Source organism: Lacerta agilis, chromosome 10, assembly GCF_009819535.1.
Source record: "Lacerta agilis isolate rLacAgi1 chromosome 10, rLacAgi1.pri, whole genome shotgun sequence".
NCBI lineage: Eukaryota > Metazoa > Chordata > Lepidosauria > Squamata > Lacertidae > Lacerta > Lacerta agilis.
This window is the reverse complement of record NC_046321.1, coordinates 30,564,205-30,592,118: the sequence shown is the minus strand read 5'-3', so window position 1 is coordinate 30,592,118 and position 27,914 is coordinate 30,564,205. Positions and strand designations below refer to the sequence as shown.

At 39.9% G+C, this 27,914-nt stretch overlaps 1 protein-coding gene across 3 annotated transcripts; it reads left to right on the top strand.

The window, feature by feature from the left end:
• Positions 1–3,381: 3,381 nt before the first annotated feature.
• On the top strand, positions 3,382–27,815 carry TTC26 (tetratricopeptide repeat domain 26). Of its 3 annotated transcripts, none has more exons than XM_033162156.1 (18): positions 3,382–3,433; positions 3,732–3,869; positions 6,980–7,072; positions 8,963–9,077; positions 9,280–9,329; positions 10,039–10,184; positions 11,245–11,416; positions 12,116–12,190; positions 13,048–13,150; positions 14,370–14,425; positions 15,759–15,812; positions 16,838–16,901; positions 17,868–17,956; positions 21,771–21,854; positions 22,187–22,256; positions 24,794–24,900; positions 25,569–25,702; positions 26,719–27,815. In XM_033162156.1, the coding sequence occupies exons 2-18, from the start codon at positions 3,732–3,734 to the stop codon at positions 26,828–26,830; spliced, it is 1,662 nt and encodes a 553-aa protein (XP_033018047.1). In that variant the 5' UTR covers positions 3,382–3,433; the 3' UTR covers positions 26,831–27,815. The 3 variants fall into 3 exon arrangements, with proteins under 3 accessions (XP_033018047.1, XP_033018046.1, XP_033018048.1); XM_033162155.1 differs by lacking the exon at positions 3,382–3,433 and adding an exon at positions 3,454–3,604; XM_033162157.1 differs by lacking the exons at positions 3,382–3,433; positions 3,732–3,869 and having other exon boundaries at positions 6,980–7,077.
• The last annotated feature ends 99 nt before the right edge of the window (positions 27,816–27,914 follow it).

Here is a 27,914-nt window from a genome sequence, read left to right as displayed (position 1 = left end):
CTGAATTGTGACAGCCTTACTTTTTTAAGTATAAAGGAAGGTAATCATTCATGGACTCCTGAACTATGAAGGCTCAAGGCCTGGGGTAAACCACACTATATGTCCCCTGCCTGCTTTCATATTACTGTATCCCTGCCTGTGCTGCTGCAACTCCTCTTCATGGAGATGCTGTTAGCAGCCCCTTCTATTCTTACCACTTTAATGGGGAGTGGCCTCTCCCCCAGTTTAAGGGTTGTATCCAATCCCAGTCCTACTCAGAGCAGACCCATTGAAATTAATGGCCATGGCTACTTTTTATTTATTTATAAAACTTCTGCAACTTCTGACCAGCCTTGCCTTGCTTTACCTCCAGTTAGGTACTGTGGGATCCAGCATCAGAATAGAACACAGTATTGGGAAACCATGAAGCTTTGGATCTGGCAGCTCCAAGGCTGCCCCAGCATGCCCCATCTGGGCCTCTCTCCAGCCAGAACACCAGTGGCAAAAGACAAGATCACACTCCCTCTCTTCCGTCCCTGTCCCTTTTCACTTGTATGCTGTGTTTTTTAAGTTCTACGTTTGTGCACAGGGACTATTTAGTTTCAATTTATTGCACGTATGCCATTCTGCGAGACTTTTTGGCTGAAAAGTAGTGCACAAATACTCTAAATAAATAATCTATTTCTCTTTGGCCTACAGCAACTTAAGAGCATTATCCTAAGTGAGAGAAATTACTGTTTTGTCTTTTGTTATGTCTTTTGTTACTGCAAGAAATATTTGCAGTACTTTTACTACTTTTACTTCTTATTTGTGTTCATTTACACTACTGTACATGCAACAGCCACCAGGGATGTCCATCTTCCAAAAGCACACTGTTTTTCAAAAAGCATTTAGGTGTCTCTAACACTGCCTTTTTGAGCCCCTATATTTTAATATAAATCTTTGAGTATAAATCTTCACTAGACCCTTTTGCAGCTCTTAACATGTAATAAACCAAGTCACTGAAAAACATTGCATGTGGTATAAACAAGTTCATTAATCACTCAAAGTACACAATCTTTGTGATAATGCAGGTCCTGCTGATACAGTGGTACCTCTGGTTACGTACTTAATTCGTTCTGGAGGTCCGTTCTTAACCTGAAACTGTTCTTAACCTGAAGCACCTCTTTAGCTAATGGGACCTCCCGCTGCTGCTGCACCGCTAGAGCACGATTTCTGTTCTTATCCTGAAGCAAAGTTCTTAACCTGAAGCGTTATTTATGGGTTAGCAGAGTATGTAACCTGAAGCGTATGTAACCCAAAGTACCACTGTAGTATGAATTGTGGAATAATGCCACAGTTCAATACCCTCCTCCTCTGAAATCACTGTTTGCTTTTTATAAGCAAGCATTTTTAATAGGACTGCCTTGTTTATCAGTTTGGTGATAATTTTTACTTTATGTACTTCTTTGTGTTCTAAATTCCTGTTACATCTTCTTTATCTAATATTTTATCTAATCTGAGAGCTACTATAGCAGCTAAGAAAATGGCATGAGAACCAGGAAGTTCCTGGTTTAAATGTTGCCTCTGCTATAAATTCACTTGGTGGTCTTAGTCAAACCAAACTTTCAGCTGCATTCACATATTTGCACCATATGGATAAAAACACTCAATTTCCGTACACAGTTCTTGTAAGGATGACTAAAATAGTCACTTTGGTCATGTGAGGAAGTTTAGGCCGAAAATTAGGGCTTGTCCACACCTCTGCTTGTCTCATGCCTAGAAAGCATGGGTTCAATTAGTTTTCCACTTATCCTGCTTGTTTCCCAAGGAAACCCCACTTTTTAGCTCTAAATCAGAGCAAACGTCAATTCAGATAAAACCCGAATTTCCATTTGTTCCGATTGAGTGCTTGTGGTTTTCCTTGGGGTGGGGTGGAGGGTCACCGCAGGACATGAGAAAGTGTGAAGAAGCCCTGAGTGGCTGGACAAATGTCACCCAATCAACTTCATGGCTGAGTGGGGATTTGAATATTTTTCCTTATTCCTCATCCAAAACTTGGACCTGTATACCACACTATGTAAATACTAAATATTATCAGGTTATATGTCATAAAAGTAGATTTGATTCAGGTGGAAGCTTGCAATATTAAATATATTTATGGTTTGTTCTGCGTATCAGCATTCAGTGTTGTGGTATTTTGTGACAGGATCCCCACATTTCATCTTCAAAAACAGAAATAAGAAACTTCTATCTGTGATTAACTTGGGCATGAAAAAACTGACCCCCCCAACCTCTCTAAGCTACTTCTCTCCACTAAGCAGATCACTTATCCATTATGTTTTTCCTAGTGGCAGGAAATACATTGATCTGGCTGCAAGTAAAAAATATTCTTGTGAGTTTGCTGTATGATCACTGTGAATGTGTCTATTGCTATGACTTTGCCTTAAACTTTAAGGCTTCAAGTAATGTCTAGTCAAGAGCCTAGGATTTGACATTAGAATACCTGTATTGGTGTGTTTGAATTACTATAATGAATGAGCTATTCATCTGTAGAGATGGAATCTGCAACAAATACTTGGCAGGTGGAAGTTTTCAAGATACAGACAGAATGAGGTATCTTTATGTCTCCAGTATTCTCTCATCCAAATGAAACTAAACCTCAGTAGCAATGGACCTGGAACTTCTCATCGCTCCCTGCAACAGGAGAGGTGTGTGTGAGAATATATGCATAAAACATTTGCAGAAAGCCCAGAATGGTATCAAGATCTACAAATGCCACACAGCCACTAGCCCCAACCCAAAGCTGGTGGTGGGAAGTGGTGCCTTGTTGTAGAAGAAAATGCCTAATATTCCTATTCCAGAGAATTACACCCACTTACTCAATCTTATGAAAGATAGGGGAGGACTAAAATGTACTAAGGGAGCATTCAAGCAGCTGTAGGGACTCAGCTATACAGATGGCGATGGCAAATTCAATATATTTTTCAAAACGCTTTAAAAAAGCATTTTCACATCGTGTTTTTTTTATATGTCTCTAGATTCCACTCATTTTGCTTTATAACAGGAGTCCTACAAATGTGCTTTAAATCGCAGGACACTGGTGATAAAGACGTTTTACATCCGCCATGGCAATCGTTTTTTCACATATAAAGAAAAGAAAAGAAAAATCAGTGTCTTCGTCGGGTTGTCTGCGTGTGTCGCTAGAGTTAAGAACCTACGGGAGCAGCGCAAAATGTGTGCCTCTCGGAGAAGCCTTTGTCGCTACGAACCAGCGACTCGCGAGCTTCTCAGCTTTGTCAGTAAAATGCAGCCCTGGTGGAGCCTGGCTCTCAAGTGGGCCTCTCCTTCCTCCACCCTCCCCCCCCCCCCGAAAAAAAACCCACGGCTGCGTCCCCGCCTCTACTGCGTCGCCAGCGCGCACGCATTACTGAAGCGAATTGGGATAACCTGGCGCGGGATCAGCAGCGGAACTGTGAGTATGGCTGGCAGTTGCCACCCGGTCGTTATTTGATGTTTCCCTGTCCAGATTCCCCTTCCCTAACTACCGCCCGCCCGTGCGGTTGCCAGGGGAACGGAGTCCTTGGCGAAACAGTAAAGCAGCCGCGGGTTGTAGTGGTTGCGAATTAGGCCTGCGGGCAAAATGGTGAGGGGCAGGGATGTTTTAAGGGGCTCCTCGGAAAATTGGGGAATGGGGACGACGACTAGCGGAGCCTCATCCCGCCCCCCTCACCTATCTCTGCTCTTTCTTCCCTCCCCTCCGCCTTTTGTAGATGCTCTCGCGGATCAAGCCCGCCGTCGGGGGCGGCTCTCAGTCCTCTGACAAGCGCAAAAAGAAAGGCAAGCGAATCCCGCAGCTGGAGGAGCTGCTGACCCAGCGGGACTTCACTGGGGCCATCGCCCTACTGGAGGTACCAGGGGCACGGCTTGGAAAATGCGGACCTTGCGCCAGGAACCGACAGAGATGGCGCTGGGTTGTTCGTGGGGATGGGCTTAGGGCTGATGGTAGCCTTATGACCAGTGGGAGTTAATGCCTTGGAAATAAGGGGCCTTAACATTCACCCTCCTGTTCCTGCCTTTGATTCCTACAGAGGGAGAGTGGAGAGCCCCAGTGCTCCTTTATTCTCAGCCTGCTTTTATTTTTCCTGCTTTGTGAGGTGTAGGAGGTGAAGCTTGACCACTGCACAGAATTGCGTTCTGCTGGAGACCTGGTACCACTTCCAGAAGATTACAGTCATACCTCAGGTTACGGCCGCTTCAGGTTGTGCAATTTTGGGTTGTGCACCGCGCCAAACCTGGGAGTAATGGAACGGATTACTTCTGGGTTTCGGCGCTCACGCATGTGCAGAAGTGCTAAATCATGCTTTGCGCAAGCGCAGAAACATTGAATTGCATCACGCGCGTGTGCAGCCGCAGTGGTGCGGGTTGTGAACACGCCTCCTGCATGGATCACGTTCACAACCCAAGCATCCACTGTACTTATACGCTCTTAAGTACGGTTCACCATCCTGATACAGTTAGGATGTTAAGTGTGTGTACTGCTGATACAGTGGTACCTCTGGTTACGTACTTAATTTGTTCCGGAGGTCCGTTCTTAACCTGAAACTGTTCGTAACATTACCTGAAGCACCACTTTAGCTAATGGGACCTCCCGCTGCTGCTGCGCCGCCAGAACACGATTTCTGTTCTTATCCTGAAGCAAAGTTATTAACCTGAAGCGTTATTTCTGGGTTAGTGGAGTATGTAACCTGAAGCATATGTAACCTGAAGCGTATGTAACTCGAGGTACCACTGTACTCCAAAGGCCATGGGATGAGGACAAGAAATCTAATGTTCTCCACACACGAAACCATAGGAGGATGAGCAAAATGGATTATAAAGAGTTTGCCTGTGAACACTTGCATACTTACATTCATTTAAAGCAGATGTTTTGGGACTACAACTCCCATTATCCCTGACCACTGGTCCTGTTAGCTAGGGATGATGGGAGTCGTAGTCCCAAAACATCTGGAGGGCCGAGTTTGCCTATGCCTGATTTAAAGCAAGAGTTTTATACCAACTGATTCAGTTTCTAATGTCTAAATCAGGGTGGGGAACTTTTTCCAGTCCTTTGTGGATAGCATTTGAGTGTAGTAGGATATGCCAATAGTAGCCATGGCAGGAGGCAAAAGAAAAAACACAGGCGGGGCAATGGATGTGATGCATACTTTTGTATAGTAGGCTACAAGCCACACAAAAGTCAGATGTTTCTCTGGCAGTAGTAGATGGTGTGGTGGAGCTGCCCTGCTCACTTGGTTTCCAGTTGCTTTGCTGCTGCATACCAGGATGGAAAGGGGGAGGGGCAAGCTTGGCACTGTGCAGACAGATTGTGCCCTGCCAGCATGTTTACACCATGCCAATCTTGCTGTCACCTCACCCCCTTCTCTGTCTCAGAATGCAGCAGTGATGCAACTGGAGGGATGTCAGGTGAGTGGCTATTAGGGACAGGCAGCAGTCTGAGAGGTGGGCAGAAGAGGCAGGAGAGCAGGAGGATGATCCAGCGGAAGGGCCAGCAATTTGTGGGGCTCTGTGTCAGCCAGAGACAGGAAGAGAGGAGGCCAAAACAGAGTTGCAGGAAGACTCAGAGGTGGAAGAGACAGTCCCAGAGAGACTTCTGCTATCCTTCCCCTGCCGTCTCCCAAGGACAAGGAGGGGCTTAAAGTGACAGGAGCAGGTGGAGCTGCCACACAGGAGAAGTTGCTAGTTGCTTGCATACACCACACCAGACGGGGTTTAAGTGAGTTGGAAGGGGTGTGGTCGCGCTGTTGCTTCAACTATCCAGGTTGGAGCATAAGTCTGAACAAGTAGATGCCTAGTTAGCTAATCAGCAGGAGTGAGGTGTATATTCCTTGCACCTCAGGAGCTGATGTAATTGAGTGCTTTGCCAATAAAGAACTAAACTTCAAATTGCTTGTCTTCATTGGGGCTGGGTGTGCTGAGGACAGTGGCATAGCCCCACCATTTCCTCTGCTACTATCCTGTTCCCCTCTATAAAAAACACACACCCGTCTCTGTATTGTCCAACCAGGTAAGCAAGAGGAATTGTCATAGTTTAAGGACACAACCGTGCTAGGAAACGCAGCCAAGGAGGCCATGGAAGAGGAACAGTGAGGGGTGTGGCCTAAGGAGGAGGCATTGTCTGGAGAGAGTACTGAGCGTTGGAGAGAGAAGCACTGAGGGCCACATTTTGCCCTGGGCCTGTGGTTCTTCCACCCCTGATCTAAATACTAAAGTTTCTGTTTTGATGGAGGCCTATTCTACAGTAAGGCGTAGGCCTATAGCCTTTGTGCTTCTCTGATGAATCATAGAATTGTAGAATTGGAAGTGACCCCAAGAGTCATCTAGTTCAGTGTTTTTCAACCACTGTTCTGCGGCACACTAGTGTGCCGCGAGATGTTGCCTGGTGTGCCGTGGGAAAATTACTTTATATATAGTCAATATAGGCACAGAGTTAAATTTTTTAACATTTTCTAATGGTGGTGTGCCTCGTGATTTTTTTCATGAAACAAGTGTGCCTTTGCCCAAAAAAGGTTGAAAAACACTGATCTAGTTCAACCCCCTGCGATGCAGGAATCTTTTCCCCATATGCACTAGGCACTGTACCTTTAACAGCTACTTGTAGTTTGGTTTTGGTACTGGCAATGCTGTGACCAACCAATGAATTTCTGCTTGTCAAGTTGTTAAAGGGACAGAGTTCAGTTGGCAAAACCAGCTATCAAAGTATTTTAAAAACAAGTTACTGTATGTTACTTGCCTCCAGCCTCCTCGTCACGTTTATGTATGTCATAAACACTTAAGGCTTTTGAAGGTGAGCCAGGTTAAAACCCTTGAAAATGTCAACAATTACTGGTACATATTTGTATCATATCGTGTGGTTTCATTCTAGAAAGTTGCCAGCATAAAATTACTTTTAGGAATAACTTTAATATGAGAGTATCCACGTTTGGGCATCATTTTAATCTTAATGTTTTCCTTCTGGAAGTTTAAGCGTCATGTTGGGGAACAAGATGAAGATGCGGACCTCTGGATTGGATATTGTGCTTTTCATCTGGGTGACTACAAGAGAGCACTGGAGGTGAGGTGAGGAAATCCTGCTTCCTTTTGGAAGGAAGGGGGATATTGTCTTAATATAAATAACAGATGGGAGTGGAAAGAGAACTGTCCTAGAGCAGTTCAGCAAAAAGAGGGCATGCCATTGTACTGTAAGTCTTGAAACAGAATGGTATATCCTCACATTGGATTATGATTATGCAATGCTTATGGACTAGTGAATCTGAGAGACATGAGGATGGGAAAGGCAGGATTATTTATTTATTTATTTGACTTACATACTGCACAATTGTATAGGACACGGGTGGCACTGTGGGTTAAACCACAGAGCCTAGGGCTTGCCGATCAGAAGGTTGGCGGTTCGAATCCCCGCGATAGGGTGAGCTCCTGTTGCTCGGTCCCTGCTCCTGCCTACCTAGCAGTTCGAAAGCACGTCAAAGTGCAAGTAGATAAATAGGTACCGCTCTGGCGGGAAGGTAAACGGCGTTTCCGTGCACTGCTCTGGTTCACCAGAAGTGGCGTAGTCATGCTGGCCACATGACCCGGAAGCTGTATGCCGTCTCCCTTGGCCAATAAAGCGAGATGAGTGCCGCAACCCCAGAGTCGTCCGCGACTGGACCTAATGGTCAGGGGTCCCTTTACCTTTACCTTTTTACTGGACAATTAATAGGGTTAAGTATTGTCAGTTTGCTGCTGCTATTTTCCAAAAGTATATGTTTGTGTAAAGGAAAATATGTCTTGGTGTAAAAATAATTGTGTTTGTATTTCTTTCCCCATAAGACAGCACGTTTAATTTTGATTTTTCAAAGCACGTTTTAAAAAAACTTTTTTGGGGATAGCTTGAAATTGGTGAGTTCTTCCTTGTCCTAAAGATGTCCCCATCTAATGTAAAAGCTGGTATATATGTAACCCTTGATGGTTAAGAGATCAGGAGCTGGATGAGAAATTGTGTTTATCTTTCCCATATAGCGTATCTCTTTTTGTGCACAGTATCTCAATTTTCTTTCAACTTGTTTCAACCCTGGCTTATGGTCTGTACAGTCATTGGCATTGTTGCACTCATAATTTAGAAGTAGTAAGCAGCTTTAAACTGTGTCACATTGAACACAGTTGTAATGCCAACTCGTTAATTAAAGACCTGCATAGTCTTTTTTTCTGGGTTAAAATTTAGTGTGGAAATACAAAGTAACTCTTGAACGTGCCTTGGAGGATCTTGGTCAGTTGAAAGTGGTCAGTTTAGCTCAGGGGTCAGCAAACTTTTTCAGCAGGGCCGGTCCACTGTCCCTCAGACCTTGTGGGGGGCCGGACTATATTTTGAAAAAAAAAAAAATGAACGAATTCCTATGCCCCACAAATAACCCAGAGATGTATTTTAAATAAAAGCACACATTCTACTCATGTAAAAACACCAGGCAGGCCCCAGAAATAACCCAGAGATGCATTTTAAATAAAAGGACACATTCTACTCATGTAAAAACACGCTGATTCCCAGACCGTCCGCAGGCCAGATTTAGAAGGTGATTGGGCCGCATCTGGCCCCCAGGCCTTAGTTTGGGGACCCCTGGTTTAGCTGGTGGCATGCTGTGTATTGTAGTTAAGCAGGTCAGCATTGGGACTGTACGTCTTTAACCTCCCTCTGCAATTCAGAGGTAATAACACTGATCTGCATTGCTGTAAGGATTCCTGAAAAAATAAACTGAAACATTTAATATTTATACAACATGTTCCCTAGATGTTAGTCGTACATATTGCTTGATAATACACTAGAAGCAAAGAGCAACATTATTGGTACAGATTGATTGATATACTAAGAATATGTTTACGTTCTCAAGATGGCTCAAAACTCAAAATAAAATTTATAATTTCTGTTTGATGGTTATGGCAGCAGTATATAAAAAACTGTTACTTGTTTCAGGAATATGAAGAGCTGACAAAGCGATCTGGCTGCAACCCTGATGTTTGGGTGAATCTAGCATGCACTTACTTCTTCTTGGGAATGTATACACAAGCTGAACAAGCAGCCCTGAAAGGTAAGACAGATAGCTGATGCTATAATATTATATACATTTATCTTGGAGTAAGTCCCACCAAGTAGAAATGTACAAATTCGTGTTGTTAGGTGGTGCACCTGAGCAAATTCATAGTGTTAGTCATGAGTATTTGCAAACCCTGAACTGCTGCAAGTCTTGGCATTAAATTTTGTTTTAATGCTCTTTTCGGATTTTCTTTCAGCTCCCAAAAGTAGACTTCAGAATCGCCTATTGTTCCATCTAGCACACAAGGTATGTAGGAAACAAAACCATGCAGAGGCAAGTAGTATTTTGTACTTGGAAGTATTTTGAAACTCAGACCCTACCTTTCCCCATCTTCAGATACTACTAGTTTGAATGAGATTCCTGCCCGACTTGTCTAGGTACAGAAAAATAGGACAGAGATAGAGGCTGGGTAGGCACAGAGGATAAAAGCCCAGAAGTGGGGTGGTAAGATGACCCAAGAAGAAAGAGAGCTAAGGGATAAGTTACCTATTGGAAGGCTATACTCAGTGGAAAGAGAAGGGAAATATGGGGTGGAGATGGTAGAGACCTGAAAATATGTATAGAGAAGCCTTTTATTTAAGCACTTGTCTGGTAGCCATAGGCAACAAGGAATTGTGTACAGATGAGTGCATGAAATTCCATGTAGGTGAGTGAGAGGGTTAGGAGAGAAGTGCGTCCTTATTCTGTGGCAAGCACGAAAAGCAAGTGGGCTGCCAGAGGAGAGAAGCCCTGTCCTCTGCACCCAGCATAGAGATACAGCAAGCCACTGGAAGCGCAATAGAGAGTTCCATCCCACTTCTGCTATCTTCCAGCAGACTAGTAAAAAAAAGGGCTAGTAACTTTTGAGAGCTCATTTACTAGGATAAAGAGTAGTTGCTTACTGCCAGCTGTATTTGTTAGTGTGTATGTAGTACGTCCTGCATCTGTGTAATACTAGTTCTTATTTCCCGCATAGTTTGGTGATGAGAAGAAATTAATGAGCTTTCACCAGAATCTGCAAGACATAACAGAAGATCAGCTAAGCCTAGCATCTATCCACTATATGCGGTCTCATTACCAAGAGGCTATTGATATATACAAACGTATACTTCTTGATAACAGGTTGGATATATTTTTCTTTCCCAATCTGTTATTCTTTCTACTCTTTGGACATTTTATTAATGGAGAAGGGCTAAAGTTTCAGTGTATCCCTTTCTAACAGTTGGAGTTATACTCTGAGATTCTTGCTTCTTATTATAAATTTCATTGTAGTACATCCTACAACACTGGGCCAATGGGATCCAGTAGTAAGATTTGAATTTTCCTGTGACCTCCTAGAGTAATTTGGATGAAATGACTTAGCACTAAGATCAGAGATCACAGATTCCTTATATTAGCAATTAGTTCTTATATAAAAGATAACAGAGTTTGGAGATTACAGATCTCAGTGCCTGTGTCATACAATGTCAGGTGGGCATGGTTGCATTCCAGAGGTTCTCTACTGCTGTCCTTTTCCTTCTGCACTTCAGTTTTCATCTTCTTTCTTGTGGAATTCAGGTTTGCTGCAACACTCTCTGTCATGTCTTCTTTATTCTGATTTCTAGCTGTGACTTTCTGAGCCTGCTAGCCAGCTTCAGTTATAGACCATATTCCACCTTCCAACCTCTTAGCCAAACAGAAGAGCTGTCAAGTTTCCCTAAGTTTCTGATTCCCATTGTAACTAGGTTTCTTCTCCACCACCCATGGATGTTAGTTTCCTGGGCTGACCTGTTGAACTCCCTGACAAGCACAGCCTCTGAATAACCCTGTATTTAACAGAAAGGAACCATCTTATAATTAAGCATAAACATAAAGTGACTCAACAGTTGCATTTCTTCATAGATGTCTTAAAATATGCTCAGTATTCAAGGCATAGGTCTTGCTGATCCCATTTGGGTTGTTGCTTGTAGTTTCAGGAAACTCTTTTCTAATCCTTCCATGCACACACTATTGTTCATAGCAAAAGGCATTTGTAAATGCATTACAAACCATTTTGCCAATGATAGAACATGTATTGAAAATACACATGTGCAGTATTACTTGCACATTTCCGTTTAGGAGCATTCTGCTTTAGGTGAATTTTCTGCCACTGAATGTAGTTAAATGAAGAAACTTTGATGTCTCGAACTTTGATGTCTTGCAGGGAATATCTGGCTCTCAATGTATATGTTGCCTTGTGCTACTACAAACTGGATTATTATGATGTTTCACAAGAGGTGCTAGCTGTTTACCTTCAGCAAGTTCCTGATAGCACCATTGCTCTTAACTTAAAGGCTTGTAATCATTTCCGACTCTACAATGGGAAGGCTGCTGAGGTACTTTGTTAAAATGTTTTTCTCACTAAAGTCATAATCTCCTTCATGCAAGTTTCAGTTTTTAAGTAATATTTCAGTTTCTGTAGAGAAGCTCTAACTGTATGCTATGTACCTCAGTATGTGGTCTGTTTGACTATATGTATGTGTTTCTAGTTATGCTGGTGTCATCTCAAATGAATTAGTCATGTGGCAGTTGAGGTCCACAATATAAGATGCAGGACCAGTTTCAGAGGGTTGGCATCATTTGGCATCTGTTGAGGCACATCGCCCAAAAGAGGCACTATGTGGCTAACTCCTGGAACCTCATGGCTCTGCTTGTCCTAGAATCATAGAATTGTAGAGTTGGAAGCGATCCCGAGGGTCATCTTGTCCAATCCCCTGCAAGGTGGGAATCTCAAGGCAAGTGAGCAGTGACAGGGGCAAGGAGAAGGAGCAGCAATTTCTGCTAGCTTTGTTCTCCCTCTGGGCAGTGGTGGAGATTAGGTTCAACAGGAAAGGGCACGTGAACAGGCAGCAGTAAAGAAGAGGTGGGACAATTTGGGGAGGGGATGTTGAGAGCATTTTTGTGCAAGCCCTCTCCCCCCAAAAATCTTAAGCTGGCTCTGATCATATTTTTTTGAGTTGTGTCAGTGGCTACTTCTGTTGATTGTGTGTGCTGTTCTTCCACTCACTGTTTTACAATTTCTTAAAAAAATTAAGGCAGAGCTTAAGAGCTTGATGGACAGTGCTTCAACATCGTTTGAGTTTGCTAAGGAACTCATTAAACACAATTTGGTGAGTAACAATTATGAAAGTAGCTAGCTTGCATAATTTTTATGAAGTTCTGAATAACATAGGCTGCATTCAAAAGAATGTCTTGTTGGCTGACCCAATAAAGTATTGTGTCAGGTGCAAGTAGTCTGTAAACCTAGTCCTCTCTTCCAGTTATTTCCCCATGTTCAAATGTGCCATAACTTCTAAAAACAAATACCACCTCATTTGAACCATCTCCATCCTTTTACTATTGGCCAATTTCTCTTCTATCCTTTGCCTCATGACACCTGAAATTTGCTGTTCTTTCCCATCTGTCTTTCCTCTTGATGACTTTTCTACAATATATGTTCCACCCTTGATACTCAACTGAAATTGCCCTTGATAAAATCATTAACAATCATCTTCCTGCCAAATCTGTCCTTGTTATCTTTGACTATTCTGTTGCCTTTGAGACAGTTGACAATCTTGTCGTATTTGAAACCCTCCATGGTTAAGATCTCTGATTCTGTTTTTAATAGGCTGTCATTCTAACAGGTTGTGCTATCAGACAGACCACTCATTAAGATGTTCACTTGGGGAGGTTGAGATCCATTCAGTTCTTTTCTAGGCCCTCTACTGTTCTCTCTCTATACTCTCCCTTCATTGTTCTACCTGCACATTGATGCCATTTGTATAACTGCAGATGCATAAATTGTTGAAATTTAGTGGTGGAGTAAATATTTAACTTGTAAAATTCAAAAGCAGAAAATATGACACATTCATAATTCACCAGAAGCTTGTTGCCTCTTAGTTTAATAAACTAATTCAAAATGCATGTAAGATGGTTCACTGCAGATTGCTTACTGCTGTACTAATACAGTGATTACTTTCTTCTGCAGGTTGTATTCCGAGGAGGGGAGGGGTCTCTCCAAGTGCTGCCTCCACTGGTTGATGTCATTCCTGAAGCCAGATTGAATTTAGTAATCTACTACCTTCGGCAAGGTAAACACATCTGGATTTTGATTTCTTTTGTCCCTTAAAGTGATTATTTTCCTTCACATAGGGCACAAGGGAGTCTTTGTTTTGAGGACTGGCGTATAGGTTGGTAACTTTTTACAGTTAAATAAATTGCTTAGATTCCTAGGTTGTGAAAAAAGACAGCTGTGAGTGACTGAAAAAATAGACCAGCCGAAGAAGATATTCTTTTGCTAGTGGAACATTTCATTTTCCTGAAGTTGCTATGAAATAAGATCTGTGTGCTTGGTTGCAGTTGAGCCATCAGAAGATGGCTTTGCAACTGTATTTCCATAGAAAGGTTTTATAAGGACTTAAACAAGCACACCTGAGACAAGGAAGCTACATGGCATCTGTCTGCTCCTCACTACTCTATGCAAAACACCATACAATGTGGGATCTATTTTTGCAACATTGTTTCCCATAAACCGCAACCTAGGCATATTAATTGGGAGAATCTGTAGTATCTTCTTTGTTGTGATGCTAAATGTTTTTAGTAAACAAATATTTTTAGTAAAAAAAAAAAGTCTGCCTAAATTAAGTATAATTCCAGTTATTGATTTGTGTGAGTTATACATCTGAATAAATGTTTACAGTAGTTAATACCTTTTATCTCTTGGTTGTAACAATGATGGGAATTAGCAGAAAAAGCCCAATTTCTAACATCTTGAGTCAAAATACAGTTCTTCAAAATCTTACCATGCAATACTGAGCATATGTATTCAGAAATAAAAAGGGCTTACTCTCAGGTAAGTGGATTTACGATTGCAGCATAGTCTATTTTCCCAAAAGGTTGCATTATTTAGTGTCAACATTTTTGAATCAAATTTTTTTCTTAGTAAAGCTCAATCACAGGCTGTTAGCTCTCTTCCTGTCCCATCCTCATAGGATGAATAAATGTATGAGAGAAAAGATTGTGATTTTTTAAAATCTTGCCCCTGTACTGTTCAGAAAGCAGCTGCTAGTCCATTAAAAAAAAGACTAGTGAACCTTTGCTCTGAAAAAAATAGCAGAAAATAAAAAAATGACTTAACCCATACAGTATTTGTTATAAAGACTAAAGAAATGTATAATCAGTAATTACACATTTGTTGCAGTTTATGCTTCCTTTTCATCCTTGATTTTTGAATGCCTTTATGGAAAGGTGAATTACGATGTAGGAAGGTGACATGGGAAATACAATATGCACTGTAATGTGTTCTTTCAGATGATGTGCAGGAAGCCTACAATCTGATTAAAGACCTGGAACCTACAACCCCACAGGTAAAATGAAAGATTTGGATATGATTATACATATAATGGAAGACATGGTCATCTGGGATAGGTTCTGTCATAGAGTGGAAAACCTTCTTAAAAGAAGATATTTGAGTCTGTTTACTTTATTTGGACATAAAGTACAGTGGTACCTCTGGTTACGTACTTAATTCGTTCTGGAGGTCTGTTCTTAACCTGAAACTGTTCTTAAGCTGAAGCACCACTTTAGCTAATGGGGCCTCCCGCTGCCACTGCACCGCCAGAGCACAATTTCTGTTCTTATCCTGAAGCAAAGTTCTTAACCTGAAGCGTTATTTATGGGTTAGCAGAGTATGTAACCTGAAGTGTATGTAACCCGAGGTACCACTGTATATCATTCTTGGGTCAAAATGAAACAGGTGTGAAGCTCCTCATCCATTTTTAAAAACTATGGTTGGGTCCAGACTAAGGTTGCAATCCTAACCTCACTTAGTTGGAGTAAGTCCCATTGAATTCAATAGGTCTTACTTGTGAGTAGACATGCTTAGGATTGTGCAGTACATTAGTTGCCCTTTTTCCACAGAAATCATTGTGAAAAGGTAGTCCTGACCTGCCTTAGATTACACTGAAATCAATAGAAACCAAGTGTTAATAGCTTACTCTGGATCTAACTCCGTATCTTTTAATTGTTTGCACTTTGTTTGATAGAGACAAAAGGATGAGTCACACAACACATTTGGTCAAAACCTTAAGATATTGTCAGAATATTTAAGGAGCACAATAATAGCACAAATAACATATCGCGGTGTCATTTTTTAATTTTTTTTACAGTTTAGAGACTTATTCCAGATTCATTATGAAACTTTAAAACTGTTTCAATGTGCACTATCTTAATCTATGTAAACATGTGTTCTCATATAATATATTGGCTTAAAACTTCAGGGGGGAATACATAGATCTTAAAACCTATGCTGGTTCTGTACTAAAAGACAGTGAATGGAAACAGTATTTTATAGGAAGAGAAACATTTATTTGACAGACTTTTCAAATTAGGTACAGAGCTAGTGAATGCCAAAAGAAGAACCGGAAAACTGAGCAAAAGACCCCCCCCCCCCCAATTTATAATTTCCCTCCTTTTTATAATGTGTTCTCTGAACTACAGTCTCTCATTATTTCATGCAAGTTACTAACTGCACATGTCAAGATTGATTTTGGTTTATATATTTAATACAGTTATTTAGAAACCATGGAAACAGGCTATTCAGAAATCTGTGTATTTGTAAAGCAATTTGAACAGAATACTTCACAAGTTGCTTTAAAGCTTCAGTAAATGGTTGCCTCATTTTATATAATCTTTCTCTAGGAGTATATCCTAAAGGGAGTGGTGAATGCCGTCCTTGGGCAGGAAATGGGCTCAGTGAGTACAATATGAGAACACATTGCAATTCAGCTAACAGATTGATTTTGATACTAACTTGCCTCTTGGTCTTTTGTATTTCCTACATATTTGCCAGTGAAAAAATGGAATTGTGAATCATCATATACACTATTGTTAATGCTATAGGGTGATATCAGCATGTTTAGAGGAACCTCAGAATTTATAGAAATAGAAAAAAATATTGGGAGTGGGATTTAAGAAGGCAAAGCCCAAGACACTCCCATGAGGACTGAGTGTGCTCTGTGGCTCAGAATGCGGAGTATTGGTGGAGAGGAAGGGGGAAATGAAAGACTTGATGGTGGAGGAATGAACTATGCTGCACAAAGGCAAGGTTGGATAGCTGGGACACCGAACAGGAATCCTACATACTGTAACACTTTTGTGACAGGTTGAATATTTCTGAAAGTCAATAAACTTAGGCTCTCCAGTCTAAGGACAACCAGAGAGACTAAGTTTATTGCCCACACACATACTGTCAGAATTCCTTTGGCATCTGCAGGTGGATGAGGAGATAACCAAGGTACTAAAACCTTTTTATTCACTATTGTTAGCTGAAGTCTGTTATCTGGACAATGACTTTTTGTTTTCTTGTAGTGGATTTTAAAAGAGCTCTATTATTTTACACTTACATTATTATTTTAGAATAGAAGAATAGAATAGAATAGAATAGAATAGAATAGAATAGAATAGAATAATAATTTATTGGCCAAGTACATTTTTCAATAAACTTGGAATTTGTTTTGGCTACATTACAATGTAAAATACATTATACAAACAATAGTAATTTACAGAGCAAGAGCCGAAGCTGCCCTTCTCGGCGCCTCTTAAGCTGTGTTGGTGAGTGTAGGCCCGCCGGAGTTGGCTGGAGGAGGGAGCCATCTTGTTTCTCTGTTTTTACATAACATCTGCATGTAATATTTAGTTTGGTCTACATATTCCAAAGATCTGTCTATGCATTGCCCCATTGCTCAGCACTTTCATGGTATTTCATGTTTCTTTTCCAGAGAGACCACTTGAAAATTGCTCAGCAGTTCTTTCAGCTGGTAGGAGGATCTGCCAGTGAATGTGGTATGTTTTAACTTTTCTGTTTTCTCATTCCTTCAGATGTCAATATTGTGAATGCAACCATTTTGTTACCTAGGTCAAGTAAAAAACATGGTTAATATCTTTCTCTGTCTTAGTGACCTGAACCATATATATACACTGTACTTACACCTGCCACCAAAAACAGAGGCCTCATGTCTAGTTCGCTGTAATGTCTAATTCACCTTGCTTGGATCATGGCTTAACAATATTGTCCACTTTCCTGACTTTTCTATACATTCCTGTACATTTGCTTATCCCCTGCTAGCAGGAAATTCCTAACGTAATTAGGAATAGTTGTAGAAGACATAACAGGAGAAATGAGGAACTCGACACGCAGATTTCATTTTCACAGATCATCACATGTACATTGTTTAGGTTGATCTTAAATTTGTACATCCTAATCTGCATAGGTTATGAAAGTTCATATCACACTAAGCTCTTTAAGGTACTGCAGTGGACTAATATGGCTACTTCTCTAAAATATTATCAATATAATACATGAGGAGAGCCTGCTGTTTTCCACCTTTATAGGAATCCTGGGTTCAACCATGCATAAGACTATTTTTACACTGGGATGTTTTCTTGTGTAGTGGAAGTATTGCTTACATTTTATGCAAACGGGAATGCTTATGCAAGTTCCACTATCCCCAAACAAGAGGATGCCTCTTGCAGGTCAGCTAAGAAACAGAGGAAAATAGTGATAGAAAACCTGGCTGATAGTTCAGTTGGAAACCAATATGTGTAATATGCCATATAAAAAACACTTAGGGCTATTTTTCTCAACTTGTCAAATTTATTCTGAGTGCAGACTTGTTTGCCACAAAGTATAAACTGACCTGGTAGCCAGATTGTGGTTCTGGGCGATTATATATAGAGAAGCTAGACTATATTATCTAAGAAATAAACTATCCAGACTCACAAATTGTGCATATAACTTCTGTTCTTCAGATACAATTCCTGGGAGACAGTGCATGGCATCTTGCTTCTTTCTGCTCAGGCAGTTTGATGATGTCCTTATTTACCTTAACTCAGTGAAGGTTAGTACGTTTTATATCAGCCGGTAGTCTCCTATAAATCTTTCCATGTATTACTTTTTGTGTGTGATGCATAAACTTGCCAAAAAAATGGAGGTGAAAAGAAGGGATGATTATCTCAATTACATTTCCGAGAGGGTTTTATTTTAAAATATAAACATATATTCAGCCCTTTGGGGCAAGTGCCCTCATAAGGCAGCATAAAAACAGTTGTGTAAAACATGTAAAAATGAACATCTTAAAATATACATTACATCCCTTTGAAAAATTATCAGTGAACCATCATTGACACATCAATTAAATAAAGGCGGATCAAAACAAAAATGCCTTAAGAATTCTTTTTAAAGTCACTAGTGAAAGGGCAATACACACTTTATGAAGGATTGTGTTTCATAAGTATAGGTCCACCCCTGAAAAGGCCAATCTGGTACCCATCAGCTTAAGCTTTCTTATTGACAGGACAGAGAGAATGACATGTGATGCTGACTTTTGAGCTTGAACAGGCTCATATGCCCCTCTTAGAAACTTTGGTGATTATTTCAGCTTTTTTATACACTTAAGTAAATGTAGGTGCAGGCCATACTTTAGATAACCTGATCCCAAATCATTTAACATTGTAAAAGTTCACAAGTGCTTGTGCCTTATTTTTCTAGCATTTTCAGTGAGCATTTGATCGTTGTCTCAAGATCTCTTTTTCTAAGTTCCAGTTTAAACACCACTATGTATGTAATTAGGATTTTGTGCTTCTGTTGAATGTCATCTGCTGTTCTGTGGACATTCTATCCAGTTTAAAGAAAACATTTGGAGCTTTTTCTCCCCCCACTGACCGAAACTTTACCACCCTAAATAATTTACTGCTGTGTGCAAACTTACCTATCCATGCTTAATTCCAGATACAGTGGTACCTCGCAAGACGAATGCCTTGCACAACGAAAAACTCGCTAGACGAAAGGGTTTTGCGATTTTTAGGTGACTCGCAAGACAAATTTTTCTATGGTCATGCTTCGCAAGACGAAAATTTCAATGCATTCCTATGGGAATTAAATTCCTATGCATTCCTATGGTCGTGCTTTGCAAGACGAATTTTTCCCAGTACGAAACGACTCGCGGAATGAATTAATTTCGTCTTGCGAGGCACCACTGTATCTAACTTACTATTTTTAATAACAGTTGTCCTAATACATATTTGAAAGGTCTCAGTTTGGACCTCCAAGCCCATTGCAAAGGATCTCTTATTTATTCCTATAATAACAAATTATTAAAATGGACAGGTTCAGAAAAGGGCAACCAAAATGATAAAGTGTGTGGATCAACTCTCCTGTGGAGAAGGATTACAACAGTTAGGACTTTTTACTTAGAGAAAAGTTGAGTAGGAGGAGACATGATAGAGACAGGATAGACATGTTAGGGGAAAGGAGAATAAGGATGGTTTGCTGCTCCCATTAGCACTAGGGGGGAGGAATGAAACAGGAGCAATTTCTGTGTTTTCAGAATAAACCATTATCTATAGTTTTGTGACATGAGAACTGGGCTGTTGTAGAAAGGAATGAAAGAGATGAAAACAGAAGCAAATTAAAAATTAAAGGCCCACAAAGAGAGTCTAAAAACTGAGTACAATATAGAACTAATTAAATAAAAGTGCTTGAGTAAGCAGCTGGTGAGGCATACCTGAAGACTGATAGCACTGAACAAAGCCTGATTCATAATCTGATCATACAGTTAATTTGGTGCTTACACATTCCATTCTGACTGAGGCTTGGTGTCTGTTGGCATTCTGCCACTTTCTGTTCCAAACCAGTGTGTCTGGGAAGTGCTTTGTACCTCCCACACAGCCAAAGATATCAGCACAAATGACTTTCCCACAACTGGAGGTGAACAGCTTTTTCCTGGGTAAGGACTTGGCAAGGATGTGGGCAAAAAAGTGCTTTGATCAAGTTCCACTTCTACGTGGTTGTTATTTTGCTACCGTTCTGAAATTCTTAGTCACTTAGGTGTGGTCACCTTGGCCATGTTTATGTAAGGGCAGAACCAAATAGGTAAGTTTATCTGTGAAAGATCTAAGGAATTGTCCCAAAGCACATATGACACTGACAGGGTTTTAATAAGGATGTCTTCTATGATTCAGTGATCACACAGTAACAGCACAAAATCAGTATCTCCACAGAACTTTAGTATCCCGAGAATCTCCACTTTAATTTTAAAGGGCAAGTGTCTAGCTTTCTGTTTGTGAAAACATTTCTAAGTGTGGGAAACCCTAGGTAAAATCTCATAACTGAGAACTGATGCTGAATGGGGCCAAGCTTCAGTGTACTGACTATTGCCTTGCCCTTCTGCAGTTATACAAATGAGCAGAAATAGCATTTAGGACAATATGCTCTGGGCTGTATCAAAGGAGTATGTGGGCAGGGGGTATATCTTACCAAACAGTACACAATGGATGCATTCTGACATCACATTTTCTGAAATTCCAGACCATGGATCATACCTGCTCTCTCATTCTTTCGTGCATCTGGCTTAATAAAATATTTCTGTAGAACAATTTGCCATGTTACCTGAACTGGCAATCTGGCTTAAATGATCCAGCCAAATCAGATTCAATCTGTAGTTTGCAATCCTAGTTTGCAGGGATTGCTCAGATCACAGTTTGCCAGTTTGTTTTGGCAAACCAGGGAATGCTATATTAAGTTGAATGCACAAGGGGAGGAGGATGCATGTGTACATTCGGTTTATTCATGATTAGCAAATGTGACATCTAGCTGCACCAAATGTAATTAGGGTGGCCAGGCAAAAATAAAAATAAGCTGCTGCACCTTTAATAGTTGTTGGAAGAAGAGAGAAATTCATCAAGTGTAGTTGGACTGGTGAAATTCTGTCTTCTACATGCAACTTTTAAAGGTTGCTGGCCTTATTTTTCATCTTGTCACACTAAAAGTAACCTATTCATAAAAATGGATGAAAGAAATCTAGAATCTTATACATGTTCTACATCTCCTATTATGCATACTGTATTTGTTGTTGTTTAGTCATTTAGTTGTGTCCGACTCTTCGTGACCCCCTGGACCAGAGCACGGCCAGGCACTCCTCTCAAGTGTCTCCTCCAGCACCATAATTCAAAAACATCAATTCTTCAGCGATCAGCCTTTTTTATGGTCCAACTCTCACTTCCATACATCACTAATGGGAAAACCATAGTACATCATATATCTCTCCTGCTTTTGACTCCAGTGGCCATTTCTTTCACAATTCTCTTTGGATGTGGTTACTCATGGATCACAGCAAATAGGAATACTTCATGCATGAATTACTCACTGTTTTATCAATTTAGTTCTGAAATGGTTTTATCACTTTCCAGGATGCCGCACTAAGGAACCCAAACTATTTGAACATACAGTACAGTAGTATAGTTCTAAGGAGATCTTCAGCACTCACAGAACTAAATTACTGGAAAGAATTTTCTATTTTGTTTCGACTATGGCAGACCAGCATGGCTACCCACCTATAACTAAATTATGGAATTAGACATGAATGTTTTGAAGAGTTGAGTAGAGATTTAGAGAAAGAGGCAGTTTTTTTCACAGCAGGATTTAACATGCTCAGAAAGAAAGGCATACTAAAGAAAGCTGCCACCCTGCAATTTCTGGCTTGGAACTTACCCCAAATCTATTGTGGCTAGTGCTGTGGAATGTTTCAGCTATGTACTGAGTCACAAAGCCATTTGAGCTACTATTTGTAAAGGTGTTTTTTTTACTCTATTGTCTGGTACATCTTCAAGTTTTAAAGTATGTTTTTTATTTATTGTGCACAATTTATTTTCCAGAGTTACTTCTACAATGATGACACTTTTAACTTTAACTATGCCCAAGCCAAAGCTGCTACTGGCAATACTAGTGAGGCTGAGGAGGTATGTAGCTTCTTCTTTAAAAACACCACATGCAAGGCAGGAACACACTTCCTGATTACCTTCTGGGTCATCTTGGATATACTCTGAGGGTAGCCTTTTTCCGCTTTACTTCTAAAATATATAATGCCTAGATGACTGCTATTAATTATCCTTCTGCTTAGACTGACTTTCCCTTTTTATGTCTTAAACTTTCTTATGTAATGATTCTGTTGAATGTTTTGTTATTTGAGATTCATCTGTATTTTGAAGTAGGCACATACTTATGGTATATATCACACAGCAGATATTTAATGCAAACAGACATTTGTTTTTTCTATCTGCTTCCCCCTCAGGTGTTCCTCTTGATTCAAAACGAGAAGATAAAGAATGATTTTGTTTATCTCAGCTGGCTAGCTCGCTGCTGTGAGTCACTTTACCCTCTTATAGATTGTAGATTTTTTTGTGTTGCATTAGCCCTGTTGCTATCTCTCCTTAAACTTGTTTTAACCTTGTGGGTGGATTTAATTAATTTTTTAGATATAATTGGATACCTTTATAAGAGGCAAGTGCCCTACAAGAAGTAAATCTTGCCATAGCCCGTGAGTAAGCAAGAGTGGTTGGGAGTCTACTCAAGGAAAAGGTGGTGTCTTGGTATGACCTGCAAAATATTTCAGCAGAACAAGTACTGGTAAAAAATCTTGTTTGTTCTTGTTCTTTGGGACAAGTACAGCTGAGACAACTGCAATTAAATTTCAAAATATTTAATTGTTTGGTCCCTGCAGCACTCTACCTTAATTACATTTGTGAGAGAGCAGTCTGAAGTTCTCATTAGCTATTGATACCAAATATGCTCACATATTAAGGGTTTTAAAAGGCAGCTATCTTGGCAGAAGACCTGGCATGAAATTAAGCCCACATGGCTCTTGTTACATTGCTGGGGTGGGGGGAAGCTGGCAAGAGTTGCACAAAACTAGGAAATTTTATTTTATGGATTTGTCACTTAATAACAGCTATGGAAAAAACCAGGTTAATGAATATTGCATATTATTCCTATTACATAGGACAACCAAAGGAAATGAAATGCTAGTGAGCATTCTGAAACATTCATTCCATTGTATAAAAATAAGAGACATTGAATGGATGGTTTACATATGTGCCAAGAGCACTGGGGTTACGGAAATTGCAGTGGCAGCTTCTGCCAGCAGGAAGTTATACAATTGAGTTTTCCAGTGTTAACAGTGTGCATGTTTATGTGTGCAGCAATATTGTGCAAAGTGGCTGATGTAATAATGTATGCAGAGCTCTGAACTCCTCTCAAAAGTGGAATCGGTTGCCTCTTTAGAATCCTGGTTCCTTTACGGAGCTCTCTGAAGAATTGTCAGACAATTAAATGCCATTAGAGAATATTGTAGCAAAATAAATGCTGAATTGGTATCATCCTCTGCCTTTGGTAAAAGTGCAGTGGTGTTAGTTGTCATAGCTTATAAGTGTTAATTGGTTTTCAGATTCAACTGTTTCTACTGTGTTTGGTGTCGAGTAACTCTAGGCAAGGGCACTATATTTTTAAATAGCTATACCAATGTAAATATACAGTAACCATTATGTGGACAATTATCTATAAGTTTTATTCTTAAAGTGCAGTAGTAATAAGCCTCCTTTCAAAGACTAGTATAACACCAATATTTCGGGGAACCTTATAAGCATTGCTATTAAATGGACCTTAAAATTACAGACATGATATGAAATAGATACTTATGCTAAGCTGGGTATATACAACTAAATCCTTTTATAATTGAATACCATTCATTTGTTTGACCAGTGTTTTTAAATGACCATAAAAGAGCAAAATAAGGCAAAGGAAATTAATGCTACTGGTGTATACTTGTTTGGAATAAGTGTAGATATACAAGGAGTGTTAACTTCTGTGTACATATTATTGTTGGGCATCCGCACCGAGTGTTTGCAGCGGCAGGGACGTTGAAATAACAAACTTGCCCGCAATATCTTTGCTTGCTTTTTATTTTTGAATATATGCAATACACCCCTCTTACCACCATTCCTCAACAGTTCACACAACAGTTCACACTACACACCCATATGAAACATTTGGGTAACTTAAATACAGTTTTCAAAATAATCAATTACCCAATCGCATCGCTGCTTTCAGTGCAGCAAGTAAACTCCGCCTCCAGTTATTCAAATTATCAAAAGCTCACAGGTGTGCTATCATTCAGTTCAGGGCTACAAACACACACCTCTGAGTAACACCATTGACCACATCAATTTTAAAGAAAAACCTAACAATTATATAGAGAAGAGCAGAAAAGAGCAACTGGGGTTGGAAACAGGAGGACTACTAACTGAATTTTCTAATAGACCTTTTTTTGTCTATTCAAATGTTCAGCCTGTCACAAGGAGATACCTGCCATGTGCTCAAATTCCAAGGCAGGCATGATACGTCTATAGTTTATGGGCATTGTCCCACAGAATCGGAATCTCCTAATTGCAGAATTTATTTTTCTTAATTGTAGAAGCACTGGCCTTTATATAAATTAAGATAACAGTTCATTGCCAAAAATTAAAATCCTTAAAAGTTAAATCCTTTATAAAATGTCGCCTTTTCATCCTTTAAATAAACATTTGGGCAATGTGTGATTTCTAAGCAGAACAGACAGATCAGTGGATGCATGGCCTGTGTTTCCAGATGGAAACCTAATGATATGCAGGTTACCGCTGTGCTAATTTGACGTGGGATGGATTTCCTGACACTTTTTCGTATTTCCAGATTATTATAATGTGACTTTTTGTACTGCAGGTAGCAATGGGTGTGTTACATTGCTTTTTACCTTATCTGAATGGTAGAAATAAAGACGTGTACTGCTGATTAGAATGCTTATCCACTTTTGCAAACACTATGTGATGACATGTCTCCACGAGCTCTAGCTTTTTGTTAATTGCAGACATTATGAATAAGAAACCACGACTAGCCTGGGAGCTGTATCTGAAGATGGAAACCTCAGGAGAGTCTTTCAGCCTTTTGCAACTAATTGCAAATGACTGCTACAAAGTGAGCCTCCCTCTCTTCCCCTCCCATCATTAGTTATTAGTATCAGTTATTACCCCCAATAGACTACTGAAATTTTTTAATGAACTGAATATTTTCAAGCACTTGGAAAGTTGGAACCTTTTGTCTGCAAAAGCATGCATTTTACCACTGAGCAAAATTCATTCCCTATATTAGTAGTGAATATAAAATTTTAATTCTAAGATTTAAGAAACAAGCACAACAGTGTTAATTGGGAAGCAGACTTCATTCATTAGCATGCTTCACTAGGTATCTAAAGTATTTCAAGCTAAAGCTAATAAGTTTCTAAACTTAGGCTTGTTCTTTTAACTGCTGTTTTCAAGTCAACTAGCATTATAATGAATACATTATCATGGCTAAGTCTAGAGGAGTGTTTAGAACTGTTTGTGCAATTGGCAGATTATTTAGTTGGAGGCATTGTGCCCCTTTCTGTGTATGATTTAAGTGTTTCTTTACAGTAGCATTTTAAAACAAGATGATTATCATAACTTGCCTATTTATAAAATTGGAGTGTGCCTAATTTCCCCCTGATTGGGATCAGAAAATTTCCACTGGCTCCTGATATTTGTTCTTCTTAGGAATAGTGGTATTATTTTATATTTCTGATGTAAGATTGGTGCCTTGAGCATATAACGTTCTTTCCTGTACAGATGGGCCAGTTTTACTATTCTGCAAAAGCCTTTGATGTTCTGGAAAGACTGGATCCTAACCCTGAATACTGGGAAGGCAAAAGGGGTGCTTGTGTGGGGATCTTCCAGATGATCATAGCTGGCAGAGAACCCAAGTATGTATACTGATTTTCTTTGTACTACTTTGGGGTCAGAGTCCTGGATTCTTACACTCTTCTAGCTCACTGTTAAATGTTTATGGCAGGGATAGGGAACTTTTCTCATCTTGAGGGCCACATTCCTCCTGGGCAACCTTTTTGGGGGCTACATGCTAGTGGTGGGTGGGTTCCAAGGCAAAACTGGGCAGAACAAACGTAAAACTTACCCTTGTACAGTATGATAGTTTCTACATGACTTGCACACCCCTTTCCATCCTTCCTTCAGACAAGCAGAATGTATTCAGGGAGCTCAAGGACACATCCCAGTCAGTCAAAAACACTTGGGGTGTGAAGCTGGGCTAGTTAGGGTTGTGACCTGCATAGGGTTACAAGGGCCAGATAGGAAGGCCTAGATGGCCTCATTTCACCCCTGGGTTCTCTACTCTGCTTTATAAGAACAGAAGGATGAAGGCCTAGCCCTTTTCAGTTAAAATGTTCTAATAACTGATATATTGTGTATTGGGAGCTTCATCTGCTTTGCTTTAGTACTGCTGTTGAGAAAACAACATCAATACTACTGAAATAGAGAGAAGGAATTACCAAGATATATAAGAAAGAAAAATGTGCAGTAAATAAACATTTTTAAGAAGGCTTAAACATTACACATTCACCTCAATAAGGCCAATAAAAAGAGACACAGGGATAAGCAGTTTTCTGCAGTGGAACACATACTTTCCAAAGCAATTTGGATACAAAATTGACTAGAAATTTGTGGTATCCAACAGTGTTGCTCAGCTGATGGTAGGGCTTCTATTAGCAGAACAGGGAGGGGATTAGTTTTCAGCCATTTCCCTCTACTGCCCAGAGTGCATTTAAGAAGCTGCAGGGAAGAAGGGGAATTGCTGAAAACTTATTCACTCGCTGTTTTGCTGACAGACCTCTTACCATCTGCTGAGTGGCACTTTGCAATACAATCCTTTATCTTTCAGACTTGTCCTCATTTTTATTTACATCTTTGTCTTTTCTGTCTTCAGAGATACCCTAAGGGAGGTGTTACATCTCTTGAGGAGTACGGGTAACCCGCAGGTAGAGTACATAGTTCGTATAATGAAGAAGTGGGCCAAGGAAAACAGAGTGCCCCTGTAAACCAACATAATAGAAGTAACTGCCATCTGTGATGTGCCTGACTGGAATATTTGTGGCATTTTCTAGCCTAATGCCAGCATTATGCAGACTGTAACAATGCAAAATATTCAAAATAGATATTTATTTTTATATTGATAATTTTTTTAAAAATTTAAACTGTATGTACAGTTTTGCATATATTTGTGGGAAGAATATGTGACTTTAGTTATGCAACATCTCCCAAGTTCCATTTTATTTTGTACTACAATTGCTAGTTTTTAACTGTTCATGCTATCTTCAGTCCTCGGGTTGTTCCAGTTTTGTGTATTCAACAATACACTGTGTTGGTACTGTACAGAGACTGTTCAAGAACTGGCCTGTGCTACACACAGATGGACTCTAGTCTCATTGTATCACTTTTCAAAGCATAATACAGAATTAACTCAATAATACTCAGCATTTCATATTAATACTATTGGGGCTTGTTTGTATGTTAACACTAAGCCAAATTATGGCTTCACTCTGGATATTTCAGCAGCAAGACCAGAGGGAGGAGCAAAGGAGCTGTGATTTTCACTCTGGGTACATGCATTATTGTTCTTTCTCACTAAGTCATAGCTTGGTTTAGCATGGTTTGTGATCTGGGCCCTGGTCATTACAAACAATATATTTCTGAATTGTAACAAAACCCCAGCATATGATAGGATGTCTTTGACTTCAGATGTACTTTTAATTACTGAGGCCTCTTGCATATTGTGAAGCACCTTTTACAGAGAATAGCTGAATCATATGCCGTTCATTTCTTTATCTGGTTCCACAGGGAGGTTTTGTCAATTGATTTAAGAAAGATTGTTAGCTCATGCTATCTACAATTAACATGCTAAACTGAAAGGTACATACCTTTCCCTTCAAATGCATGCAATTAGTTTGAGGGATTAGGGGAATTGCTTTCAGATTTTACTCCTGAAAACAAGATTGTGAAGACACACAAAAGAACATACATTGAGGGGGAAACAGTAAAATATGCATTGCACACTTGTACAGTTTTTATGTATATAGCTCAAAATTATTTTTATGCTTCTAACTTTTCAAAAAAAATGTTTGT

What these genes read in the sequence shown, in the direction of transcription:
- TTC26 (XM_033162155.1), top strand. An exon ending in TGAACAAGCAGCCCTGAAAG is followed by an intron (nt 9,078 to 9,279) that starts GTAAGACAGATA and finishes ATTTTCTTTCAG; the next exon opens with CTCCCAAAAGTAGACTTCAG. An exon ending in CAGCTGGCTAGCTCGCTGCT is followed by an intron (nt 22,257 to 24,793) that starts GTGAGTCACTTT and finishes TGTTAATTGCAG; the next exon opens with ACATTATGAATAAGAAACCA.